General features: G+C 37.9%; 1 protein-coding gene across 1 annotated transcript in view; it reads left to right on the forward strand.

The window, feature by feature from the left end:
- Positions 1 to 5,866: 5,866 nt before the first annotated feature.
- LOC126810542 (beta-1,4-N-acetylgalactosaminyltransferase bre-4) overlaps positions 5,867 to 13,067 on the forward strand; it is a 72,826-nt gene continuing 65,625 nt past the window's right edge. The window contains exon 1 of the mRNA XM_050535671.2: positions 5,867 to 6,879. Coding sequence (XP_050391628.2) covers positions 6,270 to 6,879 — 610 coding nt within the window. The 5' untranslated portion in view covers positions 5,867 to 6,269. The remainder of the gene's footprint in view (positions 6,880 to 13,067) is intronic.

The following is a 13,067-nucleotide window of genomic DNA, read 5'->3' on the forward strand; positions in this document are numbered from 1 at the left end:
ATTTGTTAGGGTTACCTGATCCTCCCTTTTAAATATGGTCCCATTCATCGGAAGGCCAGTTGCCATCCTGGTGTGCTAGAGGGAAATCACAGGCTTCAGATGGGCTGTTCTTTTTATCTACTTTTGGAGCAAATCGTGTTTGTTAATTACGAGATCACAATTTCAATTCACGGACTGTTTCCTTGGCACCCTGGCCGAAACTCTCTCTTCGAGTCTTTGACGAATCAACATGCTAACAAGGTAGGGGATTTGTCGCCGTGTTATGATTTTTTTCTTTACAGTGGTAACTCTCCACCCTCTTGTAGGCGTGCTTGTGATCAAAGATCCAGTTTCATATGAATAGTGGCTGATTAAACAAAGCCGCGAAAATAGTTTGTTTAGGGTGATAAATCGATTCCAAACGTTTAAATATAATGTTTGTTGAAGGTGTTTTTTTTAAGTATCAACTATATTTGATTGAATCAAAAAACTGAAATATATTTTACAAAGTTATGTCTGGTAGGTCAACTAAGGCCAGAAATTATTTGCTATTTTAAAATAATATTATGCTTTAGATGCACAGAATGATGTGTTAGGGTTACCTGATCCTCCCTTTTTAATATGGTCCCATTCATCGGAAGGCCAGTTGCTATCCTGGTGTGCTAGAGGAAAATGACAGGCTTCAGATGGGCTGTTCTTTTTATCTACTTTTGGAGCAAATCGTGTTTGTTAATTACGAGATCACAATTTCAATTCACGGACTGTTTCCTTGACACTCTGGCCGAAAATCACCCTGTGATGGGAAGACGTACAACGACGAGCAACCAAGCTGTTGGCAACACTGAGAGACAAACCATACCCTGAGAGACTGGCGACTCTGAGACTACCCACTCTGGAGCATCGCAGAAACAGAGGTGATATGATCGACCTGTACAAGTATATCCATGGGATCTACGTTTCAGATCGACCTAAATTTGAGATCACTAGTGACCGCGCAACAAGGGGGAACAGTCTTAAGATCAACAAACATCGCTGTAGGCTAGATGTTCGCAGCGGAACATTTTCTCAGAGAGTGGTCAACATGTGGAATGACCTCCCGGAAGCCGTGGTGAGAGCACCATCTGTGAACAGCTTCAAAAGCAGACTCGATGGTCATTGGAAATAACTGGCAAGTGTCTACAACCCAACCTGCCAGTCCTAAACTATGTAAACATGTTGTTTTTAACTTTTGCCACACGTATCAGTTCCACGCATGCCACAACAACAGAATGCAAGTTTAGTTAATTGGAGTGATTCAAGGCTTCAAACATCTAATACGTCAAGGTCAAGGTCAAGGGTGGCAACTCTCCACCTTCCCGTAGACGTTCTTCCAGTCGCAATACAAATAGCTTTATATTGAATGACGTTTAAGAAGCTTGGCGTTCTGTTCATGATGAATAAAGAGCCGTAGTAATACAGATCGCACTAGAGAGAACGACACGCCATCATAAGTATGGTCTATAGCTTTAGACATCGATCAACATCAACGATTACTCCAAGAAATTTGGTGACATCTTTAATCTCGACACCTTTCTCATTCTTGGGCGGGATCATTATGTTTAAGCCATTTTCTTTGCATACTAGCATTTCAACTGTCTTGTTCTCATAAACTTTGCCCCCCCCCCTCCAGTCGATTGGTCAATTCACGAACTTATCGAGGGCTCCGTAAGATCTCACTACCCTCCAAATCGTACTTTTATCTACATATGTTACTAATTCGATCGTTGCATCTAGATAGGGCGTCTTGAGGGTATCGTTGAGCATTACGTTAAAGGGGGTGGGCGAAAGAACGACTCGCGGAGTAAGCTGAATGCTGAATGGTAAGCACGTGCTTGCTGTATCATAAGGCCTGTCATTGAGTCAATTGGCGTGGTTTCGAATCCCCGGTTGTACGTGACAAGGAGTAGGGTCGCCTGTCCAACCTCGTGGGTTTTCTCCGCGTCCTCCGGTTTCCTTCCACTGCTAAAGAACCCTACGCGCAAGCGAATTATTCAAATAAAATTAAACCTAATGTTAGTCCCGAAATGACCTAGTTTGTGTCGAATGGACGTTAAACCCCATTTCTCTCTCTCACTGCTAGACGGGGTCGAACTTGTTGATTAAGTAAATAATTACATATTCCAATGACTGTAGTCACCCAGCAGGTTCACTAAACCAGAATCCAATAATACAATTGCGTTAGTTATTCAGCGATTGTTGTCATCCAGTAACTTCCGTGATCCAACGAATTTATTCATCCAGTGATCTCAGTCGTCCAACGAAATATCTACCCAGCGGATGTATTTCTGTGTATAGCATCTCATTATAAGTAAATAATTATATATTCCAGTGACGGAACTTAGCCAGTAACTCCCACTCTCCAGTCATCCAATATCCAGTGGTGTTACACATTCAGCAACTGTAATTATCCAGTGATCCAAGTCAATGTCGACTTTGATCCAAGTCACCCAGTGATATATGACGTTTACGATCTGTGATAAGAATTTTTATGTGTATTGAGTTATAAGGTTACTACCACCGAGATGGTCAAGGATAATTTTTTCGATCATTTATCACGTTCGTATAATAAAGTTTGATGCGTTTAATTCATTTGTGATGACATGTGATGGTCAAGGATAATTTTTTCGATCATTTATCACGTTCGTATAATAAAGTTTGATGCGTTAAATTCATTTGTGATGACATGTCGTTGTAGATTTCAGAAAATATGTATACTACAGCGAGAAGCAAGGCATGATTTATTTTGTGCAAGGCATTCCCATGTATACATATCTGAAGTTAATCGGTGGTATTTATTAGGGTAAAAAATAATGTAACACACATCTTTCATACACGCAATGTACCGTCAACGCCAGGCCTCTGAGAATCTAAGGTGTACTTCCACAATGTCTATGAAATTCTCAAATGATAGATTAATAAACAAATGAAATGAAATGGGGTTTAACGTCCTACTGTTCTGCTCCTAAACTTGGCTAATGAAGACTAGCATACGCCATTAAGTGTCCTATGAGGGAAATTTTGCCCGGGCAGCGGCGCTACGGTCTACTCTTATATCGAATTCCAACTGCCAAGGGATCTTTTACGTGCACGCCAATATGTACACGGGACCTCGGTTTTTCGTCCCATCCGAACGACTAGACAGCTGTCCTTGTCAGGCCCTTCGTCCTGCATCACTAACAAGGGGAAACCACGCCGGAAAATCTGGATGAACTTTCTCGGCCAATGCAGGGATCGAACACCCGACCTCCATGTTAGTGAGCCAGCGTCTTACCCACTTAGCCACGTGATTCACCGATTAATAAACAACACCGAATGATTTGTTTAGTCTAACTTAAAAGCCAAGGGTCCTTGTGTATTGCTAATATCCTGTTTTCTATTCTTAAAATAATAAAGTTAACAATATCCACCAGTATACTACCACTATTTATTGTAATCTATTGAAATAGAATTTTTTTTTTAAATCTAGGAAAACAACTCCTTCCGGCAAAGGATGCATACTATCATAATTTATCATAAATTATAATCATACTATTTTTCATGCGTTACAATATAATATCTCGACAAACATTTTCCAAGTAATGTAAACTAAAATTTTAATAGAGTAAAGGGGTCCTCTTAAGGGGACATAACTTGCACGTGATGATAGAAATTGGTGACTTTTAGCAGTGGAGGGTTAAAATTTCATGCTTTTTGGCGAATTTGAGTATTCCATAATGTAAGCGTGCAGTTAAGTTTTTCACATAATCAAGTATATAATATGTAAAATAAAGCCTTTGAATACCGATTTAACTTAACACACTCAGTGGAAAAATTAAGTATTTTTACTTAACTTGAAGAAAACCTTTGAATACAGACCCTGGTTTCCGTTTAATTTAACAGTTATTTAATATTATTATTATATATTGTGGTTAACATTATAATCATATACATGTATTGTGGTTAAAATGGTGGTTAACATTATATATTGTGGACGTATTGATGTATTATTGCTTTCTATGTTGTATAAACAAGCGATAACAGATTCACGGTCGATTTTGAGAAAAGAGAAAACGAGAAAAATAGAAAAAGTCCGTGCTTGTTTTTATTCATTCTCGACTTAATTAACAAAAACGAGGTAACGCACGTTTTTTTTTTCTTTTCTTCTCGTGACAGTCAATTGTTTTTATACATAAAGGGGGTTTAGGGCTAATTAAGACGGCCATACGCCATACAGTGTGTTATGGGGGAAATTTTGCCCGGGCAGTAGCAATGTTGCCTACTCGAATTCCAACTGCCAAGGGATCTTTTACTTGCACGCCAATGTATACACGAGACTTCGGTTTTTCATCCCATCCGAACGACTAGACAGCTGTCCTTCTCAGGCTCTCCGTCGTGCACCACTGACAAGGGGAAACCAAGTAACAAAATCCCGATGAATATTCTCGGCTAATGCAGGGATCGAACACGCCACCTCCCGGCTAGCGAGCCAGCGTCTTACCCATTTAGCCACCGTGGCTCCCAATTCTTTTTATGAATTGTTAGATCCTCTCACAGTCTAACATAACAGCTTTTTGCTGTGGGCTGAAAATCTGCCGCGAATTTGATATCGCTCCTTACTTCAGTCAATTATATATAAGGATAACTCGCGTTTTCCATTTTTTACGTCACTTCCCGTTTCTTCAAATCTTCCTTACTCATCTACCGTAGCAATGATCTTTGTGTTAAAATTATATTTGAAATGTGTTCAACAAGTTCTATCACTTGTAATATTGGCCTTTAAATCTCCTAGGTATAATAAAAACGCAGCAATAGCCTGCAAACTTGTATAAGTTTTATTTAAATATCATAAACCATGCTTATATAGCTATAGTTTGTTTTTCCTTGTCTGTATTTCACCAGGGGTGGATGGCCGAATGGTTAGCACCGTGCGCGCTGTATCATAAGGTCTGTCATTGAGTCAACTGGCGTGATTTCGATTCCCCGGTTGTACGTGAAAAGGAGTAGGGTCGCCTGTCCAACCTTGTGGGTTTTCTCCGGGTCCTTTGGTTTGCTCCCACTGCTACAATCCCCTACGCACAAGCTAATTATTGAAATAAAATTGAACTATGTGTTAATCCCGAAATGACCTAGTTTGTGTCGAGTTCTCTCTCTCTCTCTCTCTCTCTCTCTCTCTGTATTTCACCGCTATCTCAAAACTTTATTAAATTATTATGACACATTACGCAATTTGTGTATATAACTGTCAAAATGATACTGAAAGGAACCCATATTTAAGTACACGTGGGGTTCGTTAATATTACAGTGTTAATTTTACAGTTACACGATCCAGTTATAAGTAGTCCCAGCACCAAGCCACGGAGTGTTAAATCAATTTCTTCTTATACTGTGACTACTGACTATAATATTAATGTTATATTAATTTACATTCAATAATTAAATAGTGTTAATTCTTTACATAATTTCAGTGAAAAATTCCGAAAATGAGCGTTACACAAACCACTGGCGGGTCTTGTTGCCATGGTAACAGCTTAATATTTCACATTAGCGACTGTATTGATTTAGGCAATGTGAGCTATTCAAGTTTTGATCGACTCGGCCAGTAAGACAGTGATTCCTTCCTACTATGGCTCCCATCGAGTTTAGGTCAACGCGTGGAATTGATTTTCAAGCTGTCCGCTTAATGTACACCGACATTTTAATATTCCCATAATCAAACAATGAGGAAGAACCTTCAGTCAATTCTAAAGTATTGAAGTATTTATAGTAACAAGGAAATATCTGTAGTATATTATACTATATAACCCAAAGGCGCTATAATAACCATGTATATAGAATCTTTTAACATTGGTGCAGCAGAGATATAATCATTATCAAGCTCTTGGATTGAGTGGGATGTAGCTGTTTAATAGCACCATAACAGCATTATTAAAGCGACAAATAGGAATGGATGACAGCTAAATTAGTCTTACGTGATAACAACTGTCTCAATATTTCATTTAAATCATATACGCAGAAGAAACATTTTATTTAACGGCCATGCTTCCCATCTCAGTCGGATTAGTAACTCCGGTCTTCAACCGTTATTGAAAGCGAGGCTGCTTTCTGGTATATATTACAGTTATTTGTAAACATGTGTTCGGTGAGGACTTATGTGTACGCTTGCGCTTAAAAAATGTGGCTTGTTAGTGAATTGATTTGGAATGGTGTTATAAAATGGCTAGGTCCTTCTACAAACCATTTGAACGGTAGTAGGGCAGGGAGGAGGAACCAAAATGAACAAGCGACACAAGAATAACCCCCCTGTATCGGGAGAGGTTGTTATATTAGCTCTATGCGTAATTCTGGTAATGATTACCCTCTCCCAAATATTGGTGGTGCACCACAAGTTTAATGGACGGTTTCAACGAGCAGCAAGACCTAGACATAGTAACAGAAATAGGCAGGATTTAAGGCAACTTGAAAAGAGCATCGCTGCCTTAATGAGACAAAATGTGCCGAGTATCGAGAGGCATGATGAACTTTTGCGGGGTGAAGTATTTGCTAGCAGAACCGTGAATATGATTCTCAGGGCTACAAACGAAGCTATGGAGTTACGTTCTAGTAAAAACCGCCCCGATCGCGAGTTGGAATTATACGAGTATGATAACAGTGATGAGAACCAGAGACGAACTAGTGTTTCTAATTCATTACAAAATACCCATATACGAAGCAATATATCTTTAATTAATAGCAGGAATAATAATAATAATATTAATCATAATACAAATGTTAATAATAATAATAATAATGTGTTGTTGACTTGGAATCAATCAAAATTTGTAAATAATAAAAGACGTCGTGTGAAAATTAAGAAATTTTGTGCTCTGGAACCTCCAAATTTACGTAAGTATTACTTCACACTACACTATAAATGCAAACATCTTTGTAATCACCGTCTTCATTAGCCCAGTTCGGAGAAAAACAGTACGTAGGACGTTAAACCCCCATTTCATTTCTTTGTAAATAGGGTTACGTAAAATACCTTGCTTCTGATGTAAGTTAGTAGGGTATAAACCCCTCGACAAATGGATAATTTAAATGCATCAAGGGCAGGCTGAATATAGATACTTCAGTTAATGTATAAGCTTACATAAGTTATGACTAGAATAATAAACAATAGTCTATTCTGTTGTTAACTGAAGTCACTACATGACTAACTAAGTAGAAGTTATAAACTATAAAGTGCTTTATCTACACGGAACCTGATATTCAACGTTTTAAACACGACCCCACGTCTTATTAGTAGGCTAAAAAATTCCACGGCGTACGTGAGTCCAGAAAGAGATATTAACAGATTTATTTTAGTAATTACAAGAGAACCAGTATTTGATACTTTCTGTTGTTCAACAGTAAAAATGAAATGAAATGAAATGGGGTTTAACGTCCTACTGTTTTGCTCCAAACAAGGCTAATGAAGACGGACATACGCCATACAGTGTGCTATGAGGGTAATTTTGCCCGGACAGCGGCACTACGGCCTACTCTTATATCGAATTCCAACTGTCAAGGGGTATATTACGTGCACGTCAATGTGTACACGGGATCTCGGTTTTTCGTCTTATCTGAATGACTAGACAGTAGAAGATCATCTGCTCTTATAGATAAATTGAATAATATAGATTTATATATGTCCTGGATTTTTCCGTACTTTCAAAGAGAATTTGATTGTCTTTGGATAGTTGGCATTTAATGGCTATAGATTTTATTGAAATATGCGATATAAAAGTGGAGGTTAAACGACCCTCTTCGGGGATTTCTGGAAAATAAAGCTCTTAGTGGGGCCCAGTGAAGGAATTGTCACCATAATCCAGATACTGCAGTAACTGGTGGCTACCTTCACACCATTCCCCATCAGCTACACTACACGCACCCTCAAACCCCAATAACTACACTTTATTATTTTTTTTATTTTTATCATTTTCCGAGATTCTATCCGGATTATTGCCCTTATTGTTCAAATTGTTTGACGTTTTAACTCATGGCGTTCAATAGTAGACTCACTATCGCCATCCAAGAGACGATCACCGTCAAGATCGGTCGCATTTTTTTCTGTTAGGTTTTCTTGTAAATATATTTTTTTTTCATTTTGCGTGAAACCTGCATCATTACAGGCCCGGGACTGCACAGCATAAGGTTCAATTTTATTTCAATAATTCGTATGCGCGTAGGAGGATATCGGAGCAGTAGGAGGAAATCGGAGCACCCTGAGAAAGCCCACGATGTTGGACAGGCGACCCTACTCTTTGTCACGTACAACTGGGAAATCGAAACCACGCCAGTTGACTCAAAGAAATACCTTATAATGCAATGCACATGCGGTAACCATTCAGCCATCCAGCCCCATCTCAATCGGGAGAGATGTATGGGATCATGTATTCGTTTCCCGACAGGATCATTCTGTTACGCTTGGTTTGAAATATCTTGAAAATATAGCAACAACTATATTTTTTCTGGTCCAACTAGTTTGAATAGTTTACAATCAAACATTTATGCTCGCAACCATTGACGAAATAATTTTTAATGAATTGTAATGTGGGATTGTATGGATGGGTATTGTTAAATTTCATCTTTAGAATTAGCAAAAGGATATATTCACGGCACCACAAATAATAGATAAGAAATGAAATGAAATGGGGTTTAACGTCCTACTGTTCTGCTCCTATACTGGGCTAATGAAGACGGGCAGAACCGTTACTGTATGGACAAGCGATCCTGCTTCTTGTCATGCACAAACGCCACTTGACTGACTCAATGTCAAACGCACACGCGTTAACGATTCGGCTACCCCCCCCCCCCTCCCAGCCATGTCTATATAGTTTGTCTTGTCTGCAGGCTTATCGGTTTTGTTTTGCGTGTAGGCCTGACAAGGACAGCTGTCTAGTCGTGGGACGAAAAACCGACGTGCCGTGTACATATTGGCGTGCACGTAAAAGATGTGGTTTAACGACGGATTCAAGGCCCATTATTAATTCGTTAAATTGAATAGTAGTAGTTAGTTGTATTTTACGTCCGCTTCCACCCGTTAAATTGACATTGTATTTACCTTTTAAAACCCGATCTCGACAGATTGATCACAAACTGTGAATATTATTGAATTATAAAGGCAGGATGATTAATTCGTCTATAATAAAACAAAAATGTTTCTGGGTTTCTAATTTGTATGGTGGGAAAGGTTTATAATATTACATATGGTATGTATTTCCTATTAAAACCAAGTGTTTATATATTATTATGTACTGTATACTTAACTGACATGTGTTCCTCTCGTGCTTATTATTAAACTATATACAAATACCCTACTGCGACACATGTGGAGTTATCACCAAGATACTTATCTATTTATCTTCCTATAATTACATTGTTTTCTCATTAGCTTACATATATGTCACATTATAACAATAAAATGTGAAAACCTAATGTACCATTGTAACTGTTTTGAAGTAACACTTTTATTCAAATTATGAAGAAAAACGAGATTAAACATACATTATGCAAGAGTTAAATCTGCCTATTGCATGTCTTTCTTTAGTCCTGAAATGTTATATAAACTATTTATTAGACATTAATTAACAAAACAACACCATAATCAACTCTCGATGGCATCGGATACTCGAGATTTTAACTGGATTAAAACGGTTCGCCATTTAAAAATTTAATTTAAAAATGGGAAAGCGAGGCTAAGTTTCGATTATACCAATGCCTTGGTTACCACTATGCACACATCTTGTCAAAACTACAAACAGTGAGAACTTGGCTCAGAATGAAGTAATTTGAATGAAATTTTCAACATTTTCTCTTTGCATTATCTATTTTTGAGCTATTATAGCAAGAAGAATGGTCAGCTCTTTATCTTAATCTAATGTATCTTTAATGCTAGATATCTACCGGTGTGTTTTAGATTAAAATTGTAACAAATAATACCATATTACCATAGTTTCCGGTTGTAAAATCCTGGACCGGATTAAAATTGTAAGGGTGCCCTGAATAAAAATGTCAAGGAATTCTTTCTCAAGGAGTTCTTTCATAAACAGTGAAAAGGGGTCATATTCTGATTCTGTACAACACAATCACGCAAATGTAATCTGTAGGTCAGTTTTGTAGATAGATGGATTTATTTGGCACAAACAAAATACAACATAATAAATGGCATAATTATTTATGGTACCAAATGTGTTTTAGAGCTAATCTGATGGACCCATTAATTTTGGAGACCCCTGATTGAAACACCCCCCCCCCCCACACACACACACACCCCATAATCCGGGCCTGGTAAAATCGATATCGGCATCAAAAGTACCACAGATGAATAGTGGATATTTTTGTTGTGGCGTAAATAAATATAAAATTTGAATATATAACCATTTCGCATTTGCTAAATGGTGGATATTTTGTTCTGACGTAGTTCCCTTCAAGTAGATCGGGTGCCAACAGAATCGTATTATTACTATCCTTAATTAAACTATTTAATGCTTGTAGGACAGTTTGTTTCCTTGTTATGTGATTTGTTGCTGTTTTGCGTTTCATGGCGATTGCTATAACTTAGCAGTTGGTAAAATCTTTAACTCGTCTCATGATGATTTCCTGTAAGCAAATAAGAGCGAGGAGGAAAAGTGATTGTTTCGTTTAGTTCCTTCAATTTTTATTTGCTCATTTTTGACTAAGGTTGTATATTAAAGGAGCTAAATAACTAATATTCTGGACCAAGAAATTAACAGAAATGGGTAGCAGCGCATATAATAATGTAATATGAATATATATAAACTGATTTATATTCAATCGTTTCAGGTTTTACTGTAATTTCTAATCGGTTATGTTCGGTGAAATACGCCAGTACTCTTGATCGAATGCCAATCTCTAGCGTCTGGTTATTCCAGTCTACAGCGATAGTATTTATTGCGCATGCTTTACAGATAAGAATATGTGGTTACCGTTTGACATGACTAGTGGAATATATCTAGCCTCGTTCTTCGAGTCCCTTGTTACAAATGGCACTGAAACGCATTATGGTACACGATTCGTGTACCAATGGTAAAATTTTTATTTTGTCTTAAATATTGGATATCAGAAGCCCATCTTTTCCCGGTAAGATCACGACATCTATGTTAATTTAAATTGACAAATAATACCTGTTTTCAATGGCAAAGACTTTGGATGATATTCAGTTAGAGACTTAGCTACTTTAAGGGGCTACAATAATCCATATATCGTTTTGAAATTGATATGGATATTTAATCTAATGTATACATATTTATATGTGAAATCTTATTAGCACTTTAAAGGTTGGGATTATAAACTTATCTTTTATGAAACTGTGGTCTAATTTTTAATTTTAATCTGATTGTATGTAATACTAGGAAGTCATGAACGGAAATGACACCATGTAATATACTTTCTAGTGAAATGTAACCTAACTGTTAACAATTAACTTACATTATATAGTATGGTAACCATGTCAATAGCCTAGTTAAACATGCCACATTGTTAAATAGAAACCATTTCAACAGGTTGCATAATAAGAAAGTAATTATATGCCATTCTGTCAAAGTGTCTGATGTCACAGGGTTCCTGACTATATGCAGCGCATTAAGAAGTGCGTGAGTCAAGTCTATCGGGTGGGATGAATCATGCAGTCAGTGTCAGACACTGTCGATAATTTAAAAAAAAATATGGGTGGTTGGATGACCGAATGGTTAGCACGTGCGCGCTGTATCATAAGGTCTGTCATTGAGTCAACTGGCGTGGTTCCGATTCCCCGGTTGTACGTGACAAGGAGTAGGATCGCCTGTCCAACCTCGTGGGTTTTCTCCGGGTCCTCCGGTTTCCTTTCACTGCTAAATAAAATTAAACCATGTGTTAGTCCCGAAATGACCTAGTTTGTGTCGAGTGGACTTTAAACCCCATTTCTCTCTCTCTCTAAAAAAATATACAATATTACACTCCCCTGTATCGCATGCAGTGAATAAACATAACGGTTGAGGTCCCGTGTTCGACCCCCCCCCCCCCCCCCCGGTGTTTGCCAAGAAGGTTCAGTGAGATTTTCTCTTGCATGGTTCCCCTTTGTGATTGATGCTGGACGTAGTGTCTGGCAATTGACAGCGTCTAGTCTCATGGGACTGAAACTGAGGTCCCGTGTACACGCTGGCGTGCAAGTAAAAGGACCACTGGCCGCTGGAATTCGAAATAAAGAGTAGGCCGTAGAGCCGCTCTCTGGGCAAAATTCCCCCCATAGCACACTGCATGGCGTATGCCCGTCTTCATAAGCCCAGCCAGAGCAGAAAAGTAGGACGTCAAACCCCATTTATTTCATTTCGTTATATACTGCATATACTCATTATCTACTGTACTATTGACTTTGAACTTTGTACCGAAAGTACATTGGCCATGGTTACCCGATTCTGTAGTTTTTATGAACCAGATTCTTGGCAGACTATATATACATGTATATAAGACCTATATATCGCTGCCAAATTACTTTTATTAGAATAAGCATGGTAATTCGTTATATATTAAAAGAATGATACAAAGAAAAGCGTAAATGATTTACTGTGGTTAATAACGGCATCCCTAACGGCTAAATCTATTTGTTAAGTCTAGCTCAATTTTTATTATGGTCGGTGAGATGTAAAGGGAATATGCTGAAAATTTCAGTCAAGTTTCTCCACTCTGTACCGAGATATTAGCGATTGAATTTTAGGCCTAGCCTCGATCATCATTACTAATGTCGGTACGATAAAAAAAACCCCAAAGTCTCGATTATCTATTTTGACTCTAAATCATCCATCTTAAAATCGATTCAAGTCCAGTAAACATCGCAGGCTAGCGATGGCATCGAGGGTTGATTATGGTCTGGATATGTTAATTAATGTCTAATTAATAATTTAGGCTAGCAATGGCATCGAAAGTTGATTACGGTCTGGATAAGTGAATTAATGTCTAATTAATAATTTAGATATTAGATAACATTTAAGGCCCAAAGAAAGGCCTGAGATAATCAGATTTAGCTCTTACATAATGTATGTTTAACCCTGATA

Source organism: Patella vulgata, chromosome 2 (assembly GCF_932274485.2).
Source record: "Patella vulgata chromosome 2, xgPatVulg1.2, whole genome shotgun sequence".
Taxonomy (NCBI): domain Eukaryota; kingdom Metazoa; phylum Mollusca; class Gastropoda; family Patellidae; genus Patella; species Patella vulgata.